The 12,629-nt window shown below is 32.7% G+C and overlaps 1 protein-coding gene across 1 annotated transcript in view; it reads left to right on the forward strand.

Annotated features, from left to right (window-relative positions):
* Positions 1 to 1,604: 1,604 nt before the first annotated feature.
* The window catches only part of LOC126888278 (uncharacterized), a 33,401-nt gene continuing 22,376 nt past the window's right edge, over positions 1,605 to 12,629 (forward strand). The window contains exon 1 of the mRNA XM_050656389.1: positions 1,605 to 1,809. Coding sequence (XP_050512346.1) covers positions 1,693 to 1,809 — 117 coding nt within the window. The 5' untranslated portion in view covers positions 1,605 to 1,692. The remainder of the gene's footprint in view (positions 1,810 to 12,629) is intronic.

Below are 12,629 nucleotides of genomic sequence, written 5' to 3' on the forward strand. Positions count from 1 at the left end.
ACTGTTAATTTTATTATGTACTTTCTATTTTGTTGTTTTTTTTTGTAGTGTATTAATAATTAAATAATTTTTAAGAAACCTCTTCACTATTTTTATTAATCAATTTTTAGCGTTTTATCTGAAGTTAAATCGGAATTCCAAAATAGAGATTACAATCGCGTTAAAATTATTTGTGAAAATGCTGAATACTACCCTTATATCGTTGTCTATTACGCCAGCCAAGCATCTCAAATTTATTTTTCAATCTTGGTAAAAATTTCAATAAATGTCGCCACCGTACAGCCAGTTAGTACTTAGACTCGAGGGGCAAAGAGGTGTAAGCGGGCGGAGTTTAACACTGAATTCGGTTTTACCTTAAGGTGAGGTATCTATGTAGTTATTAATCAATGTTTACCTGTACAGTACCTACACCTGCTGCCAAGCATGACAAATGTTTTTATTAACTACAATGAAATGCAAAAATTGAATTTTGCGTTGTAGATTTAAAATCCGTTTATCTTGAAAACGGTTGAGTTTATGGAGATGAATCTAAAACACCTTTTTTAAGTAAAAATAATAGAGAAATAGAAGTTTTGATTCCAAATTTGTGTAGAGTGGGGGATAAAAAAATGATCGTATTAAATGACCGCTGAAAGACGTATGTGGCGCTCTCTTGGTAATATATAAATTTTGGTGTGAATTTAGGTTTCTCGCCCCAAAAAACCTCTAATTACCAAATTTCTTGTTGTTATTCCATGCCTGTCAGAAAATATTCAAAAATAAGTAAAATAGAAGTTTAATTTCGGTTATTATTAACGTTCGTAATAAGTTAGCTTAAATCGACCTATAACCTCAAGAATCTGAGGTTAAGCTATGGTCCATTCATTACCAAACACCCTGTATTTCATAGAAACATTTTTAGATCTAATGCCTAAGTGTATGCTGATCATAAAATAAAAACAGAAATCCATTCTTTACCGATAATGGAATCTCATTTTTTGTATAACTCCCACATCAATGCTTCTTAATATTTTGAAAAAAATACCAGACAATATTTAAATGGACCGACTCTGACATACTCGGTTTTTTGCTTCGGTCGCTCAACATTTATACAATAAAAGTAATGTGCCTTTGTCGAAATTATCTGGAGTATTTCAGACTTTCACAGATGAAATTCGTATATTTTTTATGTAAACGTTATATTATGAATTACGGGCCAGACCAACAAAAAATTATCGCCCGAGGATCAAAGTCGTGCAAACGGTTTGGAAATAAAGATTGTTTTATAGGTTTTGGCAATCATTTTACCGAAAATTTTACGGTAGGTGTACAAAGGGAAAGACATTTTTTATTTATATTTATACAGAAAATATCTAATCGTAGATGATATACCATTAATTAGAGGTATCAGCTCCTTAATTAAAAATATGTTCATTAACTTTTTAAAATACACTTACCAGCAAAGTTTCTTTAATTTTTCTGTAAAAAAAAAGTTTTATATAAATTGCATAAATATTATCTATCTCGTATTGTAAGTAGGTACACTAAATAAGTAATTAATTTTGTTTTATTTGATTAAATTAATTAATTAAAGTGTATAAAAGGTACCTACACTTTGATTCATTTACTACCTACTTGCACATCAACTAAAGTATAAAAAGGTACCATTTCTATAATGAATTATTCTGATACGATAATTAGTGAGCCTTCAACATGTTTCGTTACAACACTCTCATTGCCCTAGCGTTCATCATTGCTTCCATCAATGCCTTTGTTGTACCAGATTTTGATCCGGGTTATGCGCTAGATCCAAATGATGATGCTCAGTTGGTAAGTTATTGACTATATTTTGGTATTTTCTTCAGATTGGTAAATATGTCAGCTTGGTAAATACGTTTTACAATTTTACATGTATTTATAGACAATTCATATTTTTTTTTATTTTATTTATATTTCTGAACATTTTTATAAATATTAATAGGGAGATAAATTACTTGACGGTCGATCTCTTGATTTTTCTGTGTAAGATATGCATAATAATTTCCTTATCGTTTGTCAAAATAGGCACGAACTAAAATTTAAATTGTTTTCCTCTGCGCTTTTTAAGATGGAAAAATAAAGCAGAACAGAGTGGTGAATTAGTCAACAGGCGGATTTATAATTGCATAATTATAATTGCAAAGTCATGCATGCACGACTTGTCGTTCACCGTGAAAACAATTTTTAGCGAACTAGTTCCTTTTATACCCACGACAGTAAATACAAATAAAATGAAAGCAAACAGGGCAGGGCCTCTACTATGTGCTTATGCGTATTTCGGCTTTACCATAGCTTTTTCGGCTTTTATTTTCATCTCTTCGGTGTAATTACCAAAGATGCCAACTAACATTATCTATGAAAAATTAGTCTAAAGAGGCAGGAACTCAAATTATTTTATGTCGTTATCTCTGAATCATCTTTACTTTCATTTGATTTCCTTGTCATTTATTTTTTAAGGCTCTTTGGGATTTCCTAATTTTTCTCTAACTTAGTTGATGAAACCGCTAATCTCAACTGAATATGTAGATCAGAGAAAATAGACAATTTATCTGATCATTTGCACCAAGTTTTTTTATATCCAATTATTAGTCCAGGAACCGAAGCTTTTCACCTCGTAATTTTACAGAATGGGTCGATTACCTCGAAAATTTGAGAATAAGTAGTGGAAAGTCCAAGGATCAAAATCTATATGATGCCGAAAGGCGCTTTTACTATGGGGGTGGTTGCAACCCCATCTCGGGGGTGGAAATTTTTAATTATGTTTTGACCACAACAGTTGATAAAAACGTTCATTCTAAGAAAAAATGTTGTATACATGTATACAAAAATGTATACAAGTGTTAGTTTTATATCGAAAAAATTCATTGTTTTTCGTTATACTCATTTACGTTTCACTCAATTTTTGCCGTAGAAAATTTTTTTCAAACCAAGTTCTTGGGAACTAAATAACCTACAATTTCATATTTAAACATTTTCTCGTATCTCTGATGCTAATTTTTCTATTCTGAAGAAAATGGCATTTTTTACCAAACTACAAAAATTCGTTATTCGTTGTTAACTCCATTTTTTTAAACTAATCATTCCAAGCCAATCAAACTTCTAGAATCTATTAATAATACATGGAGAAAGAAGAACGAATAAGGCCAATGACTAAAAGCACCGGCAACTTGCATTATTATGCTTCCAGTTGGATTTCTCCTTTTTTTTTCAAAAAAAATATTGATTTTTTAACTGTACTTTTTATTTTTTATCTTAGAAAGCTTGTTAAAAAAGAATTTTGTAGGTTTTTAGAAGATATACAAGGCTGTTAAAACTAAATCTTTTTAAAATCCTCAGTCACAAAAACAGGCGACTTTCAAAGGATTGATAAAGGTGGTTTTTGTATGTTATTACAAGTTTGAATTATCAATAGCTCACTCTCAATAGTGTTAGGGGGTTTTGTCTGATACTTTTTCGTAAAAAAAAGGAACTGACATTCTTTTCATTATGTCACTTAATTTTTGAGCTAGAGACTTTTTTTATTTCTTAAGATAGATATTTCTAAATACTTTAAATTAGTTTGAACTCGAAGTTGTCCTCGAAAAATGGATAGTTTTCCCGTCTTTTGATTTTGAAACTACAATATTTTGCATTTGACGAAGAAGAGCTAACATATAATAAAGTATAGATCGATTACTGTTGGTCTTGAAGAATATTAAAAAAAGGGTTTTGTTTATTTTTTCAAAGGGTACATTTTTGTTAAGCAAAGTTGTTTCGATAACGAAAACTTTTTGAGTTATTAGCAGAAAACTGATTAAACACATTGATTTTTTTTTTATATAAAACTAGCATTTTTGATACCGAATAAATCGAAAACTATTAATTTTATAAAAAAAATGTATAGAAAGTTGTTTGCTTAGAATGAATGGTTTTACCAATTTTTGCCGTCAAAATATATTAAAAAGTTTCCACTTCCAAGATGGGGTGGCAACCATCCCCATGGTAATAGCGCCTTTCGGCCTCATATTTATTTTGATCCCTGGACTATCCACTACTTATCTTTAAATTTTCAAGCAAATCGATCCATTCTGTAAAAATTGCGAGGTTTTGTCCTATTTTAAGCTTCATTACTTGGACTATATAAGTGATAAAAATAATATCTCTATAGTACAAATGATGTTACGTGACACCACAATATTCCGTGATTACTACGATATTAGGTACATGGTAATATAATTTTTTAAAAACTTTGACTATTAATCAAAGTTTATTTAATTCAAGATCTAATAAACATATTATGCACTATTACCACCTGTCGTTTTCCGGCTTCCAATCGCCACTTTGTCCGGTTTTTCCGTAGGTCCCCTTCTACGTTTCTTTCTCTCAGCTATTTGTCTCTTTCTTCGTTCCAACTTTTTTCGGTCTACCTCGTTTTCTCTTGCAATTTACTTCTATTCGTTGCGTTCTAGTTGCCATTTTAGTATTGTCTTTGGTATTAGTTGCTTATCTATTCTTTGTATATGACCGAACCAGATAAGTTTTGTTGATAAGTCATCTGTGATTGTTCGTTTGATTCTCTTTATTTCTCTAATGCGTCTGTTCGTAATATTTCTCTTCTAAATCTTCCTGCTGCTCTTCTCCAATAAATGAGTTCCGTTGCTCTCAGCTTTGCCAATTTTCCTTCTTGCAGTGGCCATACCTCGCAGCTGTATAAAATTGATACTTTTCCTTATGGTCTCATATATCCTCTTTTTATTATCTTTGCTTATTTTACTTTAGATTATCGTGTCGGGACATATCATTCATAGACTTTCGGTCAAGTATTGGACTACGTCGATTTTATCTTTACTGGCGAGCCACAAGTCTTCGAGGGTGTATCGGTGAAGAAAGTTTCTGCATGTAAGAAGATGCTATATTCTGTGTTTCTCCACAATTATGGTTCAAATTATCTTGGTCTATCTTCCCACATTTTACAATGTTTGATTTTACTGGAGCGACCACCGTTCTTATCCTATTCATAGTTTTCACGGTTTAAATCTAGAGACTGACTGGTCCACTGAACCTGGTGAAGAGAAAAATACTGAGGCGGTTCATCCTGCACTGTTACAAGGAAGCATTTCCTGGATTTTAGTCGCTTTCGTGGTGTTCGAGCTTTGTATAGGGCATGCCGCTCATCCGCGATCTGTTTAATTTTCTCTATGTGCTCTGCAATGCCCCTGCATGTTGAGGGTTCTGCAAAACTCGCTACTTTATACAGATTTAAGAGCGCCGTTGGTTTCAAGCACCTCCCTACTATCCGTCATGTTTCGTTAAGCTCAGTATCATTTTGTTTGGTGTGGCAGATCTGCTCCAAATGGGGCACGCATATTCAGCAGTTGAGAAACATACTGCTTATGCCGTTGTTCTTAAGACGCCAGGACATGCACCCCATTTATATCCCGTTAGGTTTCTGAGTATCCTGCTCATAGTTGTTACTTTCCCTCTCGTTTTTATGAAATGTTGTCTGTAGGTGAGAGACGGTCCAGAGTTACTCCAAGATATATAGATTGCTCTGTGTGTTCTAATGTACCTATTGCCATTTCACGCAATTTGGAGTTTTCGCTGGGCTTCCTTTACGTGAAGGTGGAAGGCGCAAACTTGCGTTTTAGAGGTATTGTGTCTAAGGGAATTTTGCAGGGAGTACGTCATTGTTTTTAAGACAGTTTCGAGTTTCTCCTTAACTATTTCAAAACTATTTCCTTGATCACATATTGCGAGATCGTCAGCATAGAGGAAGTGCTTTATTTCAGTCGGCGTAGGTTAGTTGTTTGTATTATATACATTGAAGATCATTGGTGCTAAAACACTTCTTTTCAAGGCCCTTCTTTTGAACTTGTAACGCGGTCGTTGCGTTGTTGCTTCAGGTAACTAAATCAGTCGAAGAAAATAGTTCGCTTTTTAAGACATTTTTATTTAGTATCAAAACATACAAAATATAAGATAATTAGCCTTCATTAGTCGTTAATTTCGTTAATAAAATATATTTATAATCTAAACATCGAGCTTTCTCTTCGGGCCGATGTGACGATATTTTGTACATGAATGAATGATTTTGACGATCTCGTGAAATAGGAACTGCTTTTATTAATACGACATGAATGTATAAGGAAAGGGAAGAAAGAGAATCTCGCTCAGCTCGCCAGATGAAAAGACATATTAGGGATATACGATCACCGCTCGTATAAGGATAGGTAAGAGGAAAACTGTCGGATTCGCTCAGCTCGCCAACACGACAGCGGAAAATGGTGGGGAACTACAACCTACATAAACTCACCTCTTGTACCTCGCTGTTGTTTATTATTCTTCGATCAACGCTTCAAGAATAATAATCAACTAGGCTTGTCGATCCGACTTTTATATCGTCCAAGACGGTACAAAAAAACCTTTTACTTAATTCATTGGCGTACTCTAGACGATTAAATTATATTATCGTCGCAAACTCTTACAGTTTTGTGCAAATAAAGATATAAAATATCAAATGGTAAAAAATAATGTAAATTATACATATTCAGAATATTTACATATTCATATGTTCAGGAAATATAGAATGCAATTTTTTCTACATGCAAAACCAATAGTTGAAATGAAATTAAACGGAAATTTAAGGTCTATACGACTTTATGAAAACTGGTAAATTGTATAATAAATGCATTGTTGCAAAAAATAATTATCGGAATTTGCAGTTGCATCATTGGTATGAAGTTATGGTTAAAAATATGAAAAACAAATTTAAAAATACGTAAACTATATTTTTGAAAATCATTTTAAAGAGCTGCCCCGAGGGTTTTCTGTTTTGGCTTATATTATGATTTATGTTTTCCGAAACAAATTAATGTTTGCATGCTTTTCATTGGAACTAAACATGCAGGTATACACTGATTACCAGAAAAACTGAAAAAAGAGATATATATTCTAAATCACCTGTCCAAATGTTTTCTAAGATAATCTTTCTTGGAGTATATGGAAGAAATTATTAATCAGTTATATACTTTCCAGTTGTCTAGGCTCAATGCCTTGACAACTAAGGCCATCTGGCATGGTACAGTTGATCTCGTAATAAGATTATAGTACAATGTGTAGTGTGTGTTGATTAAATATCTTGTTACTTAGTAAAGTCGAGTTCATTGTCTTTAAAAAGAAACGTTTCCGAACGTTTGGGGTCCTTCAGATGAGTAGCGATCCCACAAGGATAGAAATTAATTTTGTTTGTTAATTTTTAATAAAGGAAAGTTTCCTACGCAGCTGGAACTCGAACTCATAACCCTTGGATTTAAAGGCAGGCTCTCTTACTACTGAGTCACAGAGAAGAAATAATATTTACTTAATTATATATTTTAAAGTTTATAGACACATCAGACCGATATACGGAAATGGTATCAGCTGATCAGTTCTGTGTATTGACTTGGAGTTGATCACATTAAGACTCTATAAAATGAAATTTTTGGTGATCAGGTCATCCTATAGTAGGCGGTGCAGATTTTGTAGTTATCGGCACACCAATAGTCTATCAATTATTTTTTAGATTAGCATAAATTAATAATTAATAAATTAAAAATGAATAAACATTTCCAATTTCGTTGCAACCCAAAACTGCAGTCGTATTGTATTTCTAGTTTAATCAGAGAGTACATCAATTAGCTCTACCGGTTTCGGGATTTTTAGCCCCCCACCAGGAGATATGTTTTCCTATATCTGCACCAGAGAAGGTGTGCTATTGTTTTTAATCTGGTAGGATATAAAATGTGCTATTAGATTAAAAACTTATACTTTTTTTTAATAATTAATACGTAAATAAAAATTCTAGGGTGTAATATCTAAAAATTCGATAAAAATATTTAAATATATTGTTTATTAAATCATCATAATTTCATTCCTTGTGTAACGTGTAACGTGTAACACGTAACTTGTGTAGAGTTGCTCAAATACGCTCATTTATTATTTCTATACATAGGGCTGTTTCAATAATATCTTTGTCTAGAAACTTTGACGTAGGTAGTTTTGACATTTACATAACACACACTACACATTACTTGCTTTACATAATTACGTGGCTTAAGTTAAGGTTTATATCCAATGCCAAAGAAACAAAACAAAAAAAAATAATTACTTATCGTCAGTTGACATTACTTACTAAATTCCGAATGCCCAGCAATGTTACATCTCCAGTATTTAACTAGGATTATTGATTGGGTTGGATTGGAAAGTTACCCTATTTCTATATTTTTATAAATCTTGGTCCTGTCTATATTGGTCTAGGACAGTCTAGGCACAGAATATATAACCACACAGAAGCGAATCTGACTGTCGTTTCCATTGATTTTGTTGGGACCGAAATATTTGACCTAGTGCACCAGTTACAGAATAGAACTGATGTTCTAAGGAATAGACCATTCCAAATTAGGTAATATTTTTAACAAGTTGTTATTAATTAAATATGAAATATAAAAATTACACTATAAAATATAAATAAAATATAAAATAAAACATATATAAATATAAAATTTAACTATAAAGAACTGTCACGTCAGTCGCAAAAGTGAGGTTGCACCAGTTACGTTGACACATGAGCATGAAAATAATGTTACCGTTTACGGCAGGAGTTTCGCTTCTATATGGTCATTTATTCTGTGGTCTAGGTATTTAGATTATTTTTCAAATGTGTGGCGCGTACTAACTACATTCACATCATAATTTAGTCCTTTTTCAGTTTCTATTATTAATTTCAACATTCTCATTCACTGACATATCGTACAAAGCATCTAGGAGTATCTTTTTTTAAATGATATGAATGTCGACTAGATTCAAGTTCTATGTTAACCCAGATATGAAAATATCAAAAGGCGCCGCTAGGAAAATTTTCCAACATGCGATCTCAGAGAACCTATATAAAACGGGTCTTGCGTACTCTAATACAGAGTATGGCAATAATAACAATAGAAATTAGACTGTTTGGTTTTGATTCAAATCTGTCTCCTACCATCCCCCGATAGCTATTTCTAGGTCTACCTGTTGTCAAGGAGGCTATACAAAAAAACAAATTTATATCAAAACTTCCGATCTTCACGGTTTCAAATAAAACTATTTATACCGTAGTAAGGTTAGAACGCCCTCTAACGGGGAATAAGTGAAATTAATGTCGACTTGATTTAAGTTCTCTGTTAAACCAGATATGAAAATATCAGAAGGCGCCGCTAGAAAAATATTCCCACATGCGATCTCAAAGAACCTATGTAAAACGAGTCTTGTGTACTCTAATACAGAGTATGGCATTAATAAAAATAGAAAATAGACGGTTTCATTTTGATTCAAATATGTCTCCTGCTTCCCCCGATAGCTATTTCTAGGTCTACCTTTTGTCAAGGATTCTATGCAAGAAGACGAATTTACATCAAAACTTCCAATCTTCTCGATATAAAATAAAACTATTTTTACCGTAGTAAGGTTAGAACGCCCTCTAACGGGGATTATGTGAAATGAATGTCGACTCGATTCAAGTTCTCTGTTAACCCAGATATGAAAATACCAAAAAGCTCCGCTAGAAAATATTCCAACATGCCATCTCAGAGAACCTATATGAAACGAGTCTGGTGTACTCTAATACAAAGTATGGCATTAATAAAAATAGAAAATAGACGGTTTCGTTTTGATTTAACTCTGTCTCCTGCAATCCTCCGAGAGCTTTTTCTAGGTCTACCTGTTGTCAAGGAGGCTATGCAAGAAGACAAATTTACATCAAAACTTCCGATTTTCACGGTATAAAATAAAACTATTTACCCAGATATTAAAATATCAAAAGGCGCCGCTAGGAAAATATTCCAACATGCGATTCTTCCAGCAAAATATTCTTCTTGCATAGCCTCCTTCACAAACGGTAGACCTAGAAATAGCTATCGGGGGATGGTAGGAGACAGATTTAAATCAAATCTAAACCGTCTATTTTCTATTTTTACTCGTATTAATGCCATACTCTGTATTAGAGTACTCAAAACTCGTTTCATATAGGTTCTCTGAGATCACATGTTAGAATATTTTCCTAGCGGCGCCTTCGATATTTTCATATCTGGGTTAACAGAGAACTTAAATCGAGTCGACATTAATTTCCCTTATTCCCCGTTAGAGGACGTTCTAACCTTACTACGGTATAAGTAGTTTTATTTTATACCGAGAAGATCGAAAGTTTTTATGTAAATATGTCTTCTTGCATATCCTCCTTAACAACAGGTAGACCTAGAAATAGCTATCGGGGGATGGCAGGAGACAAATTTGAATCAAAACGGAACTGTCTATTTTCTATTTGTATCTTTTTTAATTTGTTATATGCGTTTTATGCAAATTTACAGATATGTACATATTTTTAAAACCTTATTTCTATGTTTTCTTGCAAATTTAAATAATGAGAAGTATGAGAGACGCATCCAGTACCAGATATAAATACATACGCCTTTAGCATTATTTTTATAAAGAGCATTACAGATCAACTTCAAGTAATAGTAGGTATATGCAGATAATTTAGCCATCATAGCGAGGACAGAAGATGACGCTTACAAAAGCAGTTGAAATATTATATGGAAGCCAAGAGAATAGGGCTAGAGATAAAACAACACAATACAAGATACCTACATGATGATAGGGAAGGACAACACAACAACTCAGAAAAATATCTAATAGCAAAGAATAATAAAGGCTATAGCGGGATAAAATGGTAAAATCTGCACTTGGCTGGATTCTTACTTGGGATAGGGCAATCGAAAGTACATATCTATAAACCCCCCTAACCAAATTTTTAGCTCCCTACGTGGCCCCAGGTGTCCCCTATCGCAAAAAATGTGTTTTTTCGAAAAACATTTTTTTCAGCGATCCTTTGCTTTAAAAACTGTGAAAAAATTTGTGAATGTAAACTGTTATGTCCAAAAATGTACTGATATTTTTCAAATTTTTTGGATCAAAATTTTGCACAGGAAAAATTTTTGAATTTTTAAAAAAAGTTTAGGTAACGTAGATAATTTTTGGCTAGCTGCGAAATAATTATTTTTAGTGTATTTTTTTCCACTCTTTTGAATGGCGGGAATAGATTTGCCTTTTCTCGCCGGAAATACCTCGAAATTTGAAAAACCCATTTTTTAGTGCCCCCCCCCCTCATATTCTTAGCGTTTAATAAGCGATCCTTTGCTTTACAAAAACCTGAAAAAAATGAATACATATTGTTATGCCCAAATTCATCCTGATTTTTCAGACTTTTTGGATTAAAATTGAGCTCTGGGAAAATTTTCAAAAAAAATTTATGTTAGGTATGTAAGTAATTTTTGGCAAACTTCGAAATAATTATATTTTCGTAATTTTTTTTTTTCGTTCTTTGGAATGACGCGGTTAGATTTGCCATATTCTCTCCGGAACTTCTCTACAATTCTAAAAATAAAAAGAAAAACTGTTTGATGTCTCCCCCTCCCCACATTTTTAGCACATAAACTGCATATCAATAAATAACGATTTTTGATATTTTGCTTGTTATTTCTACTGACATGATCAGGTTTGCCATTTTCAAACCAAAACATGCTCAAAATACAACAAAAGCTCTTTTTTGATATTTTCTCCCATATTTTAAGCACATAATAGGGCTCTGTTAATACTTTTTACTCCAAAATATTATGGTAAAACATCTTTTCCAAATGAGTTAATAATCGATTCACGAAAATCTGAAACTTTTATTTCATTTTTTTAATCGAAAAACAGATGAAATAAGATTATTTGATAATCCAGTTCGTAATTTAAATACAAAATATTTATAACAAATGCTTGTGTAATATCTCTAGAATGTTATTTATAAAGTGAATGATTTAATAATCAACCACACTTCAGTTTATGTAAAAAAGCTTTTCAATGGTGAACTTGCTTTGATTTTTGATGGGACATATTTACGTCGTCAAAAATGTAAACATAATTACCAAAAACGACCCAACTATTATGAGAAAAGTAATGGATGATCCAGTTGGTATAAGAACTGGATCATCATTGGTATCATGAACGAAGGTGATGTTTGCATCGTGGACAGAGGTTTTAGGAATGTGATGCCCTACTTAGTAAGTCAAGTATTCAAGGTTCTTATGCCTGCCTTAAAAGGAAAAAGGTCTAATTTAAGTGCGATTGAAGCAAATGAATCTCGCTTCGTCTCAAAACTGATATGGGTTTTACAGGCCATCCATGGCATCCTTAGCAAAAAATATAAGTTACTTTACCAGCAATTGGACAATAAACGTATACCAAAAGCTGCTTCATATGCTAAGATTACATGTTTTTTCAATAGCACTTTTGACAAATGCTTATAGTCATAAATATGATAATGGATTGCAGAAGATAATAAATAATTCGAAGAATGTTGGACTCGAAATCAAAGGAAAAGACTCGCATTAGAGGTTGAGACAGAGAGATGGTTCAGGCGGCCCACTACTGCGGTAAAACTAACTGATCAAGGAATTGAAGATTTTCCAGAGATGAATGAAAGGGATCTAAAAGTATTTTTTTTTCGGGGACCTACCAGGTCGGTCAAGCCATTGGCTGCTTAGCCGAGCTGATTGATGACAATATCATTAAATATA

Source organism: Diabrotica virgifera, chromosome 7 (genome assembly GCF_917563875.1).
Source record: "Diabrotica virgifera virgifera chromosome 7, PGI_DIABVI_V3a".
NCBI lineage: Eukaryota > Metazoa > Arthropoda > Insecta > Coleoptera > Chrysomelidae > Diabrotica > Diabrotica virgifera.